General features: G+C 38.0%; 1 protein-coding gene across 13 annotated transcripts in view; it reads right to left on the bottom strand.

Moving 5' to 3' along the window:
• ATP9B (ATPase phospholipid transporting 9B (putative)) overlaps positions 1–12,752 on the bottom strand; it is a 113,178-nt gene that overhangs the window by 88,719 nt on the left and 11,707 nt on the right. For 4 of the 13 annotated variants that reach the window (XM_083449146.1, XM_083449141.1, XM_083449144.1 and 1 more), the window contains exons 3-4: positions 6,381–6,531; positions 1,475–1,588 (exon numbers count right to left, since the gene is read on the bottom strand). In XM_083449146.1, the coding sequence (XP_083305272.1) occupies positions 1,475–1,588; positions 6,381–6,531 (265 nt within the window). Of the gene's footprint in view, positions 1–1,474; positions 1,589–6,354; positions 6,532–12,752 lie in introns of all 13 variants that reach the window. The other 9 variants (XM_083449147.1, XM_083449148.1, XM_083449142.1 and 6 more) reach the window with 4 other exon arrangements.

The following is a 12,752-nucleotide window of genomic DNA, read 5'->3' as shown; positions in this document are numbered from 1 at the left end:
CCAATGCACACTGGCACTCCACTCTCTCCTTTCCTGGTTCAAGATACATCATAGTTTTCCCTTTTGTGCAGCTTCAGTTTGTGCTTGCTCTGCAAATCAGGAGCAAACCCTGGTTTTCAATTCTTATTTAGAGAGCAAGCACAAACCAAAGATGACTTGCTTCAAACCAGGAAAGGAGGAAGGGCCTTCCAAGCTCAAGCGAGGGGGAAGCGTATGAGCCAAAGGTTCAGGCACGTAACACCAAAGCACGGTTTCGATGTTACAGCTGCACCAACCCATGCTCTCCAAGACATGAAGCTGAGGTGCATGATAAAAATCATCAAGCACGCTTACTTTTAAATAAAGGTTGAGATGTAACAAGAGAAGACTAATCTCCTAAACAAGTTTTTCTTTTTGCCTTGAAGGTGGGTAACTTGACTTTGGTTAAAAATTATAGTGAGCCAAAACTCAGTTATTTAGGAGTAAGTTCCATGGAATCAATTACTTCCAAAAATGTACTGAAACATTTTTTAGCTGCATATACTAGATCAGATATACCAAACTTTTGGACTATGTGCCACATGTAGACCTTATAGCATTTTTTTCTGGAGTAGTTATAAAAAAGTTTGGCCAATTCCCTTTGAAAATAAAATCAATAACCAATGTTAAATGTAATATCCTGGCTATAGCCAGATACTTCCAATGTTTTTAGACAGCATAGGTAGAATCGTAGTTCTTAAATTATAGAACATACAAGTTGTAACTTTTTATTATAGATAAAAGTATTATTATTTTTTAAAATGTGCTTAGTTTTCCCAGACACACACAGGTCCATTTAACATGAGAGTCACATTTCTTTTGATCTGACTCTGTTCAGATATAACACGTCATGGTCTGTGAAGTGTTGTTAAAGAGACCAGGAGTTACCCTGCAATTCCTCTCCTTTCCTCACAAGATCGTATTCTCTTTTGCTCCTTTCTCATTCAAAATCCCCCACTAACTATGGTCAAAACCATAAGTATCTGAAACTAAATAGACTTCAGAGTCTGGTTCAAAGCCATGTCGTTTGACATTAGCTCTGAAAAGAGAATGGAGATCATTCAAGTGAGAAATGGGAGAAGCATGGAAATCAGAAGAATACTCCTGATCTCTAACCATTAAGAAATAGGAAATGTTTCTTTTGCACTGAGCGTCTTTCATGTGTGGTAGAAGCTAGTGTGGTGGAAGAGCGCCACAGAGCTGATCCCCAGAGCTGCTGTCAGGGACTGGGATGGGACAATGGCAGAGCTGGGCTTCATGAACACAACAGCAGAGCCAATCTTGTGCTCTTGCCAGCATATGTGCACAGAACCAACATCACTGCCACTGCTCTTTCCAGGTAAGCTGCCATGCCCATCAGTGTTAGGAGACAGTTCAATACAACCACACTGGCCATGTGCACACAAGCTCATAAAAGAAATATATATATATATAGTTGTATAGCATTTTTGATTACCAGAGGAGCCCAATAGGTGTAGAGGTAGCCTATTTTCAGCGCTGGTACGAACTGTGAGCAGGAGACTACGAGAAAATAAAGATTCAAGAAAAACTTGAATTGTTCATATAAAACCTAAAAGTGAAAGAAAAAAGAAAAACCAGGAAATGGTGCTTTCAAAAACATTTCCAGTATGCAGAAACTTTTTTTATGTAACAGGAACTTTAATCACAATTATAATCAATAATAGTTTCTTTTCCTTTTTTTGAGTGCTGCTTTCAACATGGCTTGAACTATCTCTACTAACACAGAAAAATCAATCAATAGTAACATGAACATTTAATGATGATGACGATTCCAATATAAAATATTAAATAGAAAATTCATCCATAATATAGGCATTATAGTATCTAGCATTTATTGTAGCACTACAGAATGTTCATTAGACAAAACATGTATTATCTTAGCAATACTTAGCAATACAATAAGCTCATAAGCAGAGTTCAAGAATGTAGAGGAGGGTATCCTTTACAGGAGCCCAGACACTAATAAGGGGCGCCCTGAAATTTAGCAATGGGGGGGAGGGTAAGTGTTTGGTGGTTACTAATAGAATCATAGAATTGTAGATAGTCAGCAAGATTCGCTAAGAATTGTTTTCAGGCTAGATATTTTGTTAAACAAAACTAGCACACGAGGAAGGTTGGGTAACAGTGTGAGCCATAGAAACTTTTAAAAGTTTAGAAGTATAATTTCAAAATTAAAAGAGAAGTATTTTTTCATGGCTCATGAAACTGTATGCATGGAATGGTACTGTGGTGTGTATGTAAAGGGTAAAGGGACCCCTGACCGTTAGGTCCAGTCGCAGACGACTGAGGTTGTGGCGCTCACCTCACTTTATTGGCCGAGGGAGCCGGCGTACAGCTTCCGGGTCATGTGGCCAGCATGACTAAGCCGCTTCTGGCAAACCAGAGCAGGACACGGAAACGCCGTTTACCTTCCCACTTATTTATCTACTTGCACTTTGATGTGCTTTCAAACTGCTAGGTTGGCAGGAGCAGGGACCAAGCAACGGAATCTCACCCCGTCGCGGGGATTCAAACCGCTGACCTTCTGATCAGCAAGCCCGAGGCTCTGTGGTTTAGACCACAGCGCCACCCGCGTCCCAAGTGGTGTGTATGTAGGAGAGGCCAATGCTACTCATCCTCAAAAAATTTTTGAGCTTCTATAAGATACTTCAGTTATATCTCCATAATATGGATGGGGAACTAACCTGAGAAAACAGTGATTTGATTAATGTTCTCTAAATTCATAGCTAAAGTGAGGCCACTATTCAATAACAAATGTGATAAAAGAACAACTTCAGTATTGCCTAGCCATTAGCAACAAGAGTAATGAATACAGAAAAGAAAAGTATATAACCTTCCAAAAAGAAAGAGTTATGATATAAGAGGAAACAGTATGCATATAATCAAAGTGATACAAAATAGTTGCTCTGGATTGTACTGTACAATAAAATCAGCATAATATAACCTGTCACTCTACTATTATCCCTAGCTACTCTCCCCACGGGAAAAATGTTAATATTGTAATTTATTTATGTTTAAATGCATTTCCTTTTTTAATATGAAAATAAAGAATGGTACCCCAAAGTCTGCATGTGGGTAGAATGCAAACACAGTGCATTCAAATGTAAGCTCCAGACAAACCAACGTATTATGGAAATTTCAATACAAGGAAATTCAATTGGTTTAGCAGTTATTACTGATTTACAAGTATGTGTACAAATGCTAAGAGGTACGCTACAGAAATACTGTGTTTATATTTACAATGAAACTTGATTATTCTGTTCTAGAATGTTTAAATTCTTATATAAATTAATCTCAGCAGGGTAACAATATTTCCTCCCTCACCACTAATTAATTTAAAATCCCAGTTAGTATCAATTAATAGCTCAGTAATTTGCATTCATACTAAAGCCAGAATAGGATTCCAACTGTGCAATTACAAAACGCTTTCAAAGTATTCCATTTCCTAAGGAAAAGTTTAAGAAAAAATATTCCAAGACTAATAATGCATCTGGACTATGCTGTGCCAACAGGTGTTCACAAATCATGGCTGATCTTTGCAGGCATCAGGACTCTGCCTAAACCCCTGAAACACACATTGTGCATTTAACTACAGTAATCAATGTCTAAATGTATACTTAATGACCTTTAGGAAAACGTTCCGTGTAAATAGAGAAAATTTTGGTTTCATGCAATGAAGATGAAAATATTTGTCTGCATGAAAGCAGTTGACATTAATACTCTCAAAAGAAAACACATTATGGAGTCCACATTATGGACTCACTTTTTCTTTTTAATAAAGAAGGGGTTATAAGTAATATCCTTGTATGTGCCAGCTAGCTGAATAATGTTGGTGGGTTAGGGGGAGTGAAAGGAGGGGGGGGGGAACCAGTGCACAAGGTTTACAAAAATCTGCATTCTTACTGAAATTAAGAATTGAAAGACGCAGCATTCTTGTCAACAAGTAACCAACAAGATAATTTATTACTGTGGAAAAAGGCACAGTATATAATGGCCTGTTTATTTCACACTCATTGAAACACCTCTCCCTCAAGAGTTACTTTTCAGTCAAATATTAAATTAGAAACTAACAAGGCTGGCTATCCAAAGAATCAATGCTAAAGTCATAGAATTTACTGAAATCAGTCAAAGAACAAAAAAATAAAGCCAAACTGTGCCCTTTTGTGATTTGCACAAAATGTATTACAACAAATTATTATTGTCAGTGTTGAAAAGAATTCTGCATCCTGAAAACCATAATAAGCCAAAAGAAAATCTGAAGAGACAGAACATTATTTTAAACTGGATTTAGTTAATACAGGGTTTTGTTATATGCCTATAAAACACATAATAGCCAACATCGTATAAAGGTTTCTTACATAAAAACAATTGCTACATTTATGGGTGTTTTTGTAATCTGTACCACTAGCCATACTGGGGAATTAACTTTCCAACCACTTATTCTGCATTTAAAGTCAACACTCTGTGAGGAACATTTCAACAGAGATGTGAAAAACAAAAAAACAAAAATAGGAGGTTGGTTTACTTGTGAGCTCAAAATAACGGAAAATATTTATCCCTCTCTCATTAATGCACAATTTAGTGCCACTAGGTAATACACAGCTTTAAAACCGCAAAAAAGCAATATTAACGCTTAAAAATTTCTTGGATAAGGAATGAATGTGAGTAAAGAATATGTATATGGATTTTAGCCCTGCTTTGTTATATTCACATTTTATACTTAATAACTGATTACCAAATACTAAATACATGTTCATATATAGCATTAATGCATACAAGCCACAAGTTTACCCAATTAAAAAAATGAACACATGAAGAACTCTCACTTCTCTACACTTCACCCTTTGTGTTTTGCACAAAAAATGTTAACGGGACAATCCTATACAGGTCTACTCAGAAGTTGGTATTACAGAGGTCATAGGAGCTCACTTCCAAATAAGATAGCATAGGATTGTAGCCTACAGACAGGTATTTTTCTACTCTTGTGTTTACTTTGACCTGAAGGTACAATGCTTCCAGCAAGGGAACAATTTGAAGTCAAATTTATACAGCCTTCAAATCGGACACACATTTTACTAAGAGGTCATTTTACATGTACCTATCCTGAAGCGTAAGATTAAAAATATTCATTAACAGGTATTTTAAATCACCCAAAACCTGTAGGACCGATCTAATAAAATTTAAACACTTAAAACTATTTTTTGTCTTTGCTGGGAGATTTAATCATATGCTTATCTATCCTACTAAAATCAATGAAACATAAACATGCTTTACTTTGTCTGGATCATGTCATATAATTGTGTCTTAAAACTGGTGTGCCCAATGTGACGCCTGAGGCCACAATGGCACCTGTGAAAAGCTTCCCCTCACTCCCCCCTTCACCACTAGTTATCTTCCCCCACCCCATGCACCTTGGAAGTCAGCAGATATCAGTCTGAAAAATTACAGTCAAGATGGGGGCTTGTTGGTATTTCCTCTTTCATCTCACTAGCCTTCCATGCTGAGATTGGCCCTCCAACAGAATAAGGTAAGATGTAGGAGATGTGAGACCCAGGGGGCAGGAGATGTGAGACCCAGGAGGCAGGGTAAAAAAAGAAAGGAAGGAAGGAATTGAGTATGTGTCAGAGTGTACGGGGTATGTATATTTGTTTCCTCCCATCTTTTCTATGTGTCTCTTCCTTGCTTTGTTTCCGCTCTCTTCTCCAGGTTTCTACGTCTGTTTCCCCACCCCAGGGTCTGGAGGTCTGTGTTTGCCGTTTTCTCTCTCCTTATCTCTGGGGGCCTGTCGTGGGCATTCCTCCTCCCAGCTTGTATCCCTCTCAGTGCCCAAGAAACACATGGATGCAGTGGGAATGAGGAGAGGGCAGTTCCTACAATTTGTGACAGTTCAAGTTCAGAATGGCAACTTTTTGAAAATTCCAGATTTGCCCACAAGCCCAGAAATAATCTGCTTTAGAGGATTAACTGTATTTATTGTTGGGCGTTCTCTTGTTATGCTGTTTTATTGTTTTCCTCCAAATGTTTTTTGTGCCCTTTTTTTTTAAAGAAAATATATACCTGTGATCTTTTGATGAAGGGTGATAGACAAATTAAATAAAAACAATACCTAAAAATAATTTGCCAGTCTCTGTTCCTCACAAGTAATCATCACTGATTCCACTAATCACTTTAACCAACAAGCACATTTCTCAGTGGGAAAAGAGGATTGCCTGAACTTCAAATAAGCATGAAACGATTGCACAACTTATCATTCAAATTATTTGTTTTAAAATAATGTAAGACATACAATTTATAAGGGACATAAACTAAGCCCACCTTTAAGGAATCATTAGTAGCCTTACCCCAGGTATAAATGTAAAGATATTGTATTTTTGATTTTTTATAGCATTTCTTGGATATTTTTCTTCGCATTTTTCAGGACATCCAAGCCATACTGTGCGTGCTTTGAGTTCTTTCTTTCTCCGGCAAATGTTTATGAGCCAATCACAGCAACTGCAAGGAAAAAGAAAGCTATGCTTTAAATGTCAGTATAGTATATTCACCTTGCTAAAAGGAAAGCAGTAGTTCTTAAAGAAAGTAACTGAATGAAACTAACTGATCTCAGATGCCTATTTTTTATTTTTACAGTATTTGTAAACAGAGTCATGTCCACAAGCTTCCTGTGTATTTTAGGAATGGTGCTAGTTCTGTCTTAACCAAATCGACTGCAAAGCAGTTCCATAAATTCAGGGCACAAAGCCTGGTTTTTACTGAGTTCAGCAACAAACCTAGGGAAAGGATGCACTGGATCTCTGCCACTGTTTTCCTAGGCTTTCCCTCCCCCATCCCATGCACTCCCAATAGCACCTCAAATATGCTTCAAAGAGCTCCTGACCTTCCAGGAAAGCTTCTCAGAGTGAAGGCTGCTGCCGTCAGCAGAGGAAGGCTGAAATGCCACTGCATATATATGTGGCACTTTGCAACTCGGCCAGCAGCTATAGTGGACAGAGTATAGGATTATAATTTTTTTAAGAACACCGCAAGACAAAATGTAAAACCTATATGCTTAGAAAAGCTGCCCTGGTGGTCATAATCTATATAGAAAAGAACTGCTTTATGGCTTTGATGCAGCACTATAGATTTTAATATGTGAATTATTCAGTTTTGTTTGATTAATTTTAATTCTTAATAATACAACAAACAGGAATTAAAGACTTTCAACATCTCTTCGTGCTTTCAATTACAAAACAGAATATTTTGAGTGAAGAACTGTTCATGAATTGGAAGGCTGACTCGGGTAACAACTATTCCTCCCCCTTAGGCAGGTGCCAAAACCTTCATCAGCTTAGCAAACAAATTACATATGTTTGAACAAAGTTTGGCACTGCTAAACAGTGGTGATGCCTGTGATAAAGGACTGATTGGCACCTAGAGATAAGTACACTTTAAGCCCTCAGATGCAATGAGGTCTCCACTGATGGAAATAATTATAGATTTTGACAATTCAATTTTAAGTATTTATTGCAAGCAAATAGGATTCAATACTTTCAAGACGTGGATATCAGCAAGCCTGTGTCCATCTGAAGCAGAAATCCCCATCAGTTGGTATACAGAGGCTGCTGCACGCCTTTTGCGATCATGTGCCTTTTGCCCGCAAAACAGTAACAAAGGCTTCTCTGTGCAAGTCAAAGCATACATAGTTACATTCAGAGAAACATTTGGAAGAAATAATCTAAGGTTAGTATTGAGTTTACAAATAAAACATTTACACAACAGTTGCTAACAAAGGGTAGTAATGAGACCTACTGCTTAAAGAGCATTAAAAAAATATACTTTGAGTTATGGGGAATGTAATTTTTAGAGGTTGCTGTTAATATTTCTTATCTGACATTCACCATAAGGTCCTAGGGTGAGTTGCAACAATTAAAAATATATACCGTATTGGCCTGAATATCAGCCTCACTTTTTCCCAAATTCCGACCGTGAAAAGTTAAAAGTGTGGCTTATATTTGCAACCTTATGGTATGCAGCCGAGAGCACAGGGTAAACAGCACCAGGAGTGTGGCAAAGTGGTGCCCGCCCCATGCATAGTCCCTCGTCCTCTCCCCAAAGCCCGGAAAGGGAGAGCGCAAGGAAGGGTAAAGGCCACCAGCAACACAGCATGGCTCCCCCCCCCCCCAAGCAGACAAGAACAGCAAGGAATAGAGCGGCTTATATTCAGGTTCCCCCCTCCTCCAATTTTAAAAGTGTGCCTTATATTCAGGTGCGGCTTATATTTGGGCCGATACGGTATATTAAAAACAGTAAAAGCAGATTACAATAAAAAGGATAGGTTGGGTCCTAAAATATATATCAAAAGTGTCAAAGGCCAGAATGAAAGAAGTGTGTCTTCAGCATATGATGAATACTACACAACAAAGGTACCATACTCACATATGTGGACAAGAAATTGCACACCTTAAGACAAAATGCCCTCTCCCATACTGCCATCCCCTGAACTTGTGAGTCCCCAAACACCACATCCAAGACTACCTCTGCCAGCTCAGTCTAGAAGGCTGTAGTGTAGCAGGGCAGATGATACACTATCATCCTTTTTCTGATCCAAGACCACAAACAATTCCGTGTGGCTTGGTCTCACTGCGAGGGAGTTTGAATTTCTATTGATGATGATGGCATCAGTCCTCACCACCAATGCTGGCCTGGAGCAGTCTTGCACTGCATAAGCAGGCAGACTCAGCTGGGTCAGCATAGGATATGGATTTATAGATTTGTTTAGTAAAGTTATCAAGCCCTTCCAAAATATAATTTCTTGTTACCATAGACAACGTATCAAATGACACGCAAATTCAATTTGGATCAACCCAGCCATGACACAACTATCACCTGATACCCAATATAATAGCTAAATGCTTTGGACGGGAGAACCAAATACTTTTGCTCGCATTCTAACTATACATTGAGTTTCCTTTTCATCTAATTTAAAAAAAGGTTTTTAGACAAAATCATACAATTTCAATTTATATAGCCAATGGATATTTTTATTAAATGTGCTATTATAGAAAAGATGCAAGACCTACTTGCTATAACCAATAGTACAAGAGAGAAGGCTGTTGTGTTGTTTTACTACTTACCTCTCTCATCTTTATCTCATGTACACATATATATTTCTGGTATAATTAAAGTTAACAAAAACACTGGAGAGCATAATGAATAGCAGAATAGCTTTTGTTAAAGTTTAACTTATTGTAATAAAAATCTGTATAGTAACATTGTTTTTTCCTAAAAACAGAAAAAGTACCCTAGTGGCACTGATTAGAGATGTCCTTAAAATAATAGCAATTGTTGAACAAAACTGGTATAGATCTTACTATTTTGCATATGAAATAAGTTCTGCCAAGTCAAAAGCTGAACTTAAAAAACGTTTTAAAAAAACTTTCCAGCCATTCCCACTTGTACTCATTTTCAAGCTTAACTATAAGGAAATTACTCAGAACATTTTTTAAAAAAAATCAGAAAGACAATAAAAGAACCTATATTGGCATACTCAGTCCAAGGATAAGCTATTCTTTATTAAATTCTAAATAGCAAGAACTACATCTACAAAGAAAACATACTGTAATTAATGTACTCAACGGGTAGCTTTGATAATCAGGCCTAAAGCGACACAGTAGTCATGTCATTCTTAAAAGATCAGCATTTTCCCATGCCTCTGAACAACAAATGTGTTGCAGATTAACTGAAAGTGTACAGGCCATCTTACAGTCCAAATTAATTCGAGTATTTGATATCCCCTTCATTTCATATGGAAATGTTCAACCGCACCATTTTCACAGGGACAAAGTCGTATGTCTGTGGGTATATACACATATATATCGGAGAGAACTGCAATGTACATCTCATGAGAAAGAAATCAATCTAGTCCAAAGAACTCCAGAGTATTGATCTATGTGCATTATACTTTCACAAGCTAAAAGAGAGTGTCTAAATTAAAAATGGAAGAAATAATTACAACTAAAAATGAGTTAGCTTTCAAAAGCTTAACATAACATATTCAATTAAGTTTTATTCAGAGTAGATGCAGGGAAATTAATGGACCTAACTTAGTCAAGTACATTACTTTCAATGGGTCTACTCTGAGTAAAACTTAGTTGAATACTATTCATTGGTTATATTTTTCTGAAGGCATTAATTGTATTACAGATCACTGAAATCAAGCACACAGGAATTCTGCCAATTCTGAGAAAGGTAACATAGCTACTGTGCTTAACAAGCTTAAAGAAGAGAGAGCTTGATATTTTGTTGTTTTTGACACTGTAAGGATAAATTTGGGCAGAATGTTACCTCATTTATAGGTAGTGTATCCTCAGACTTAAGATATTTGAGGAAAAGTAGTTTAGATATTCTCATTTTTTATACCGATGCTATCGACAGTTTTAAAATGCAAGCAATTCTATAATTAAAAATATCTAGAGGAAAACTGAAGTTTAGCAAGGTCTGTTAAGCTTATAATTCACAGACTCAACATCTTTAACAGTGTTGTCCTATAAGGTGTCTACTCACTTGTACAGTGGTACCTCTAGATGTGGACTTAATCTGTTTCAGTGTGCTGTTCGCACCCCAAAAAGTCCACAATTAGATTGCTTCTGCGCATGCACGGGCGGCGAACTCAGAAGTAAACACTTCCAGGTTTGCTGCTTTCATAAGCTGAAAGTCCGTAACGAGCGGAATGCAACATGAGGTATGACTGTACAGGTACCTCGCAACCTATGCACATTTAACTTGTGTACATTCAGCTTTACGCTCTTGGCAAAAAAACTGAAGCAAGTTTGGCTTTACGTACTATCTTTGGCACATAACCCCATGTAAGTTGAGAGTCACCTGTACATACAAATGACTTCAATTAAAGGTAAAGGTAAAGGGACCCCTGACCATTAGATCCAGTCGTGACCGACTCTGGGGTTGCGGTGCTCATCTCGCTTTACTGGCTGAGGGAGCCGGCGTACAGCTTCTGGGTCATGTGGCCAGCATGACTAAGCCGCTTCTGGCGAACCAGAGCAGCGCACGGAAACCCTGTTTACCTTCCCGCCGGAGCGGTACCTATTTATCTACTTGCACTTTGACATGCTTTCGAACTGCTAGGTTGGCAGGAGCAGGGACTGAGCAACGGGAGCTCATGTCGCGGGGATTCAAACCACCAACCTTCTGATCGGCAAGTCCTAGGCTCTGTGGTTTAACTCCCTGGTAAATGTTAAAGCCTGAATGTATGGTTCCATCTCTGTATTTGGGTACACGAAAGAGCTGGGCTATCACATTTGGATATAATAAATTCACTATTCACAATAAGAATGGGCTACTATAGAGAGGAAACATTTCTAAAAGACATAACTCGTGTTACAGAGCTGCACAAGAGATTCTGACACAGAGTTCAAGAGATACAGTTCAATTAAGTAAGGCACATGTCCTAGCAGGGCTACAAAATGGCTGCATAACTGCTCAGCTCAGTCTTTCCTATGTGATGAATGCTCTTCCTGCTTCGAAAGAGCACGTATTTTGCTTTAGATCACTGAATAGAATAGAAGGCAATGCTACAAGGCTTTGCCAAAACCAGAGAAGGTGGTCTTACTGTTTATTTCAAGGCTTTGGAGGAGACTGGCCTGACATGCAGCATGACAAAATAGTGCATGGATCACACAATATGCATGACAGATTTAGACCCCAACTGATTCTAATAATAATAATAATAATAATAAACAACAGCTCAGTTCTCAACTTTTAAACAAAGCTTAATGAAAGCTGAAGTGCAATACTGAAACTTCTAGAGGTAAAGATGGCTGATTTGGTCTGCGTCTAGACAACATTATGACATCAGCATCAGAGGCCCTAGACATCGGGCTTCAAAATTCAGAAGAGCTATATATTTGGCTACTTTCACAAAGTATATTAATAACTTTTTTTTTGTATAATGTATTGTATCATGTGAGGCATTTGGTTCTCAGAATCAGCACCCTCGCTAACACTGTAATCACAGTTCCTGAAGCAACAGGGCCAGAGTTATCCATGAGCAAGTGGACAGTGATGTTCTGCTTCTTCTACATGTAAAAGACAAAAAGTAGTACTGCAAAAGAAGACCATACTAGAATTATAGATGTGGTCAAAGAATTAATACATCCTGTTTTGCATGATGTTCTCCTGGCTTCTTCCCATCACATGTAAACCTTTTAATGAGATGCCCTGCCTCTCAACTAGCTGGGGCTGATGGGAGATGTAGTCTGAAACATGGAGGGTACCAGCTGAGGAAGGCTGGTGTACATAATCATTTGTTATGTGCATTTCAGAGAGGGGTTTGTAATGTAGAGTGTATATGCAGTATATGCAGTAGATGTCTGTGTACATTCCAGTTTGTAACTAACTTTCCATTAACCCTACGGTTGGTGAATGACAACACTTTTAAGTGCTGGCTCAGGCTCCATCAACAAGACATGCAGCTTCTTCCAAACAGTCCTCAGAAATTGTGCAGGGTAGCAGCAGATTCTTGGCTATAAGAAATAAACTGTTATTTGTCCTTAGCATTGTTCCTAAAACCCCAAACCTAGCATACCGTACCTAGCTCTACCATCTAGGTCACTCTCATTACAGCATTTCATTGCTGTCAGCACTGTAGCTGAAATATATATGTGACAAAGCAAACTAAATTGATCAACGATATTTTCATTTTATAGTTCTATATAGCCTCC

Source organism: Podarcis tiliguerta (genome assembly GCF_965153285.1).
Source record: "Podarcis tiliguerta genome assembly, chromosome: 7".
Classification (NCBI taxonomy): Eukaryota; Metazoa; Chordata; class Lepidosauria; order Squamata; family Lacertidae; genus Podarcis; species Podarcis tiliguerta.
Note: the sequence above shows the minus strand (reverse complement) of the source record. Positions and strands in the feature narration are given on the sequence as shown.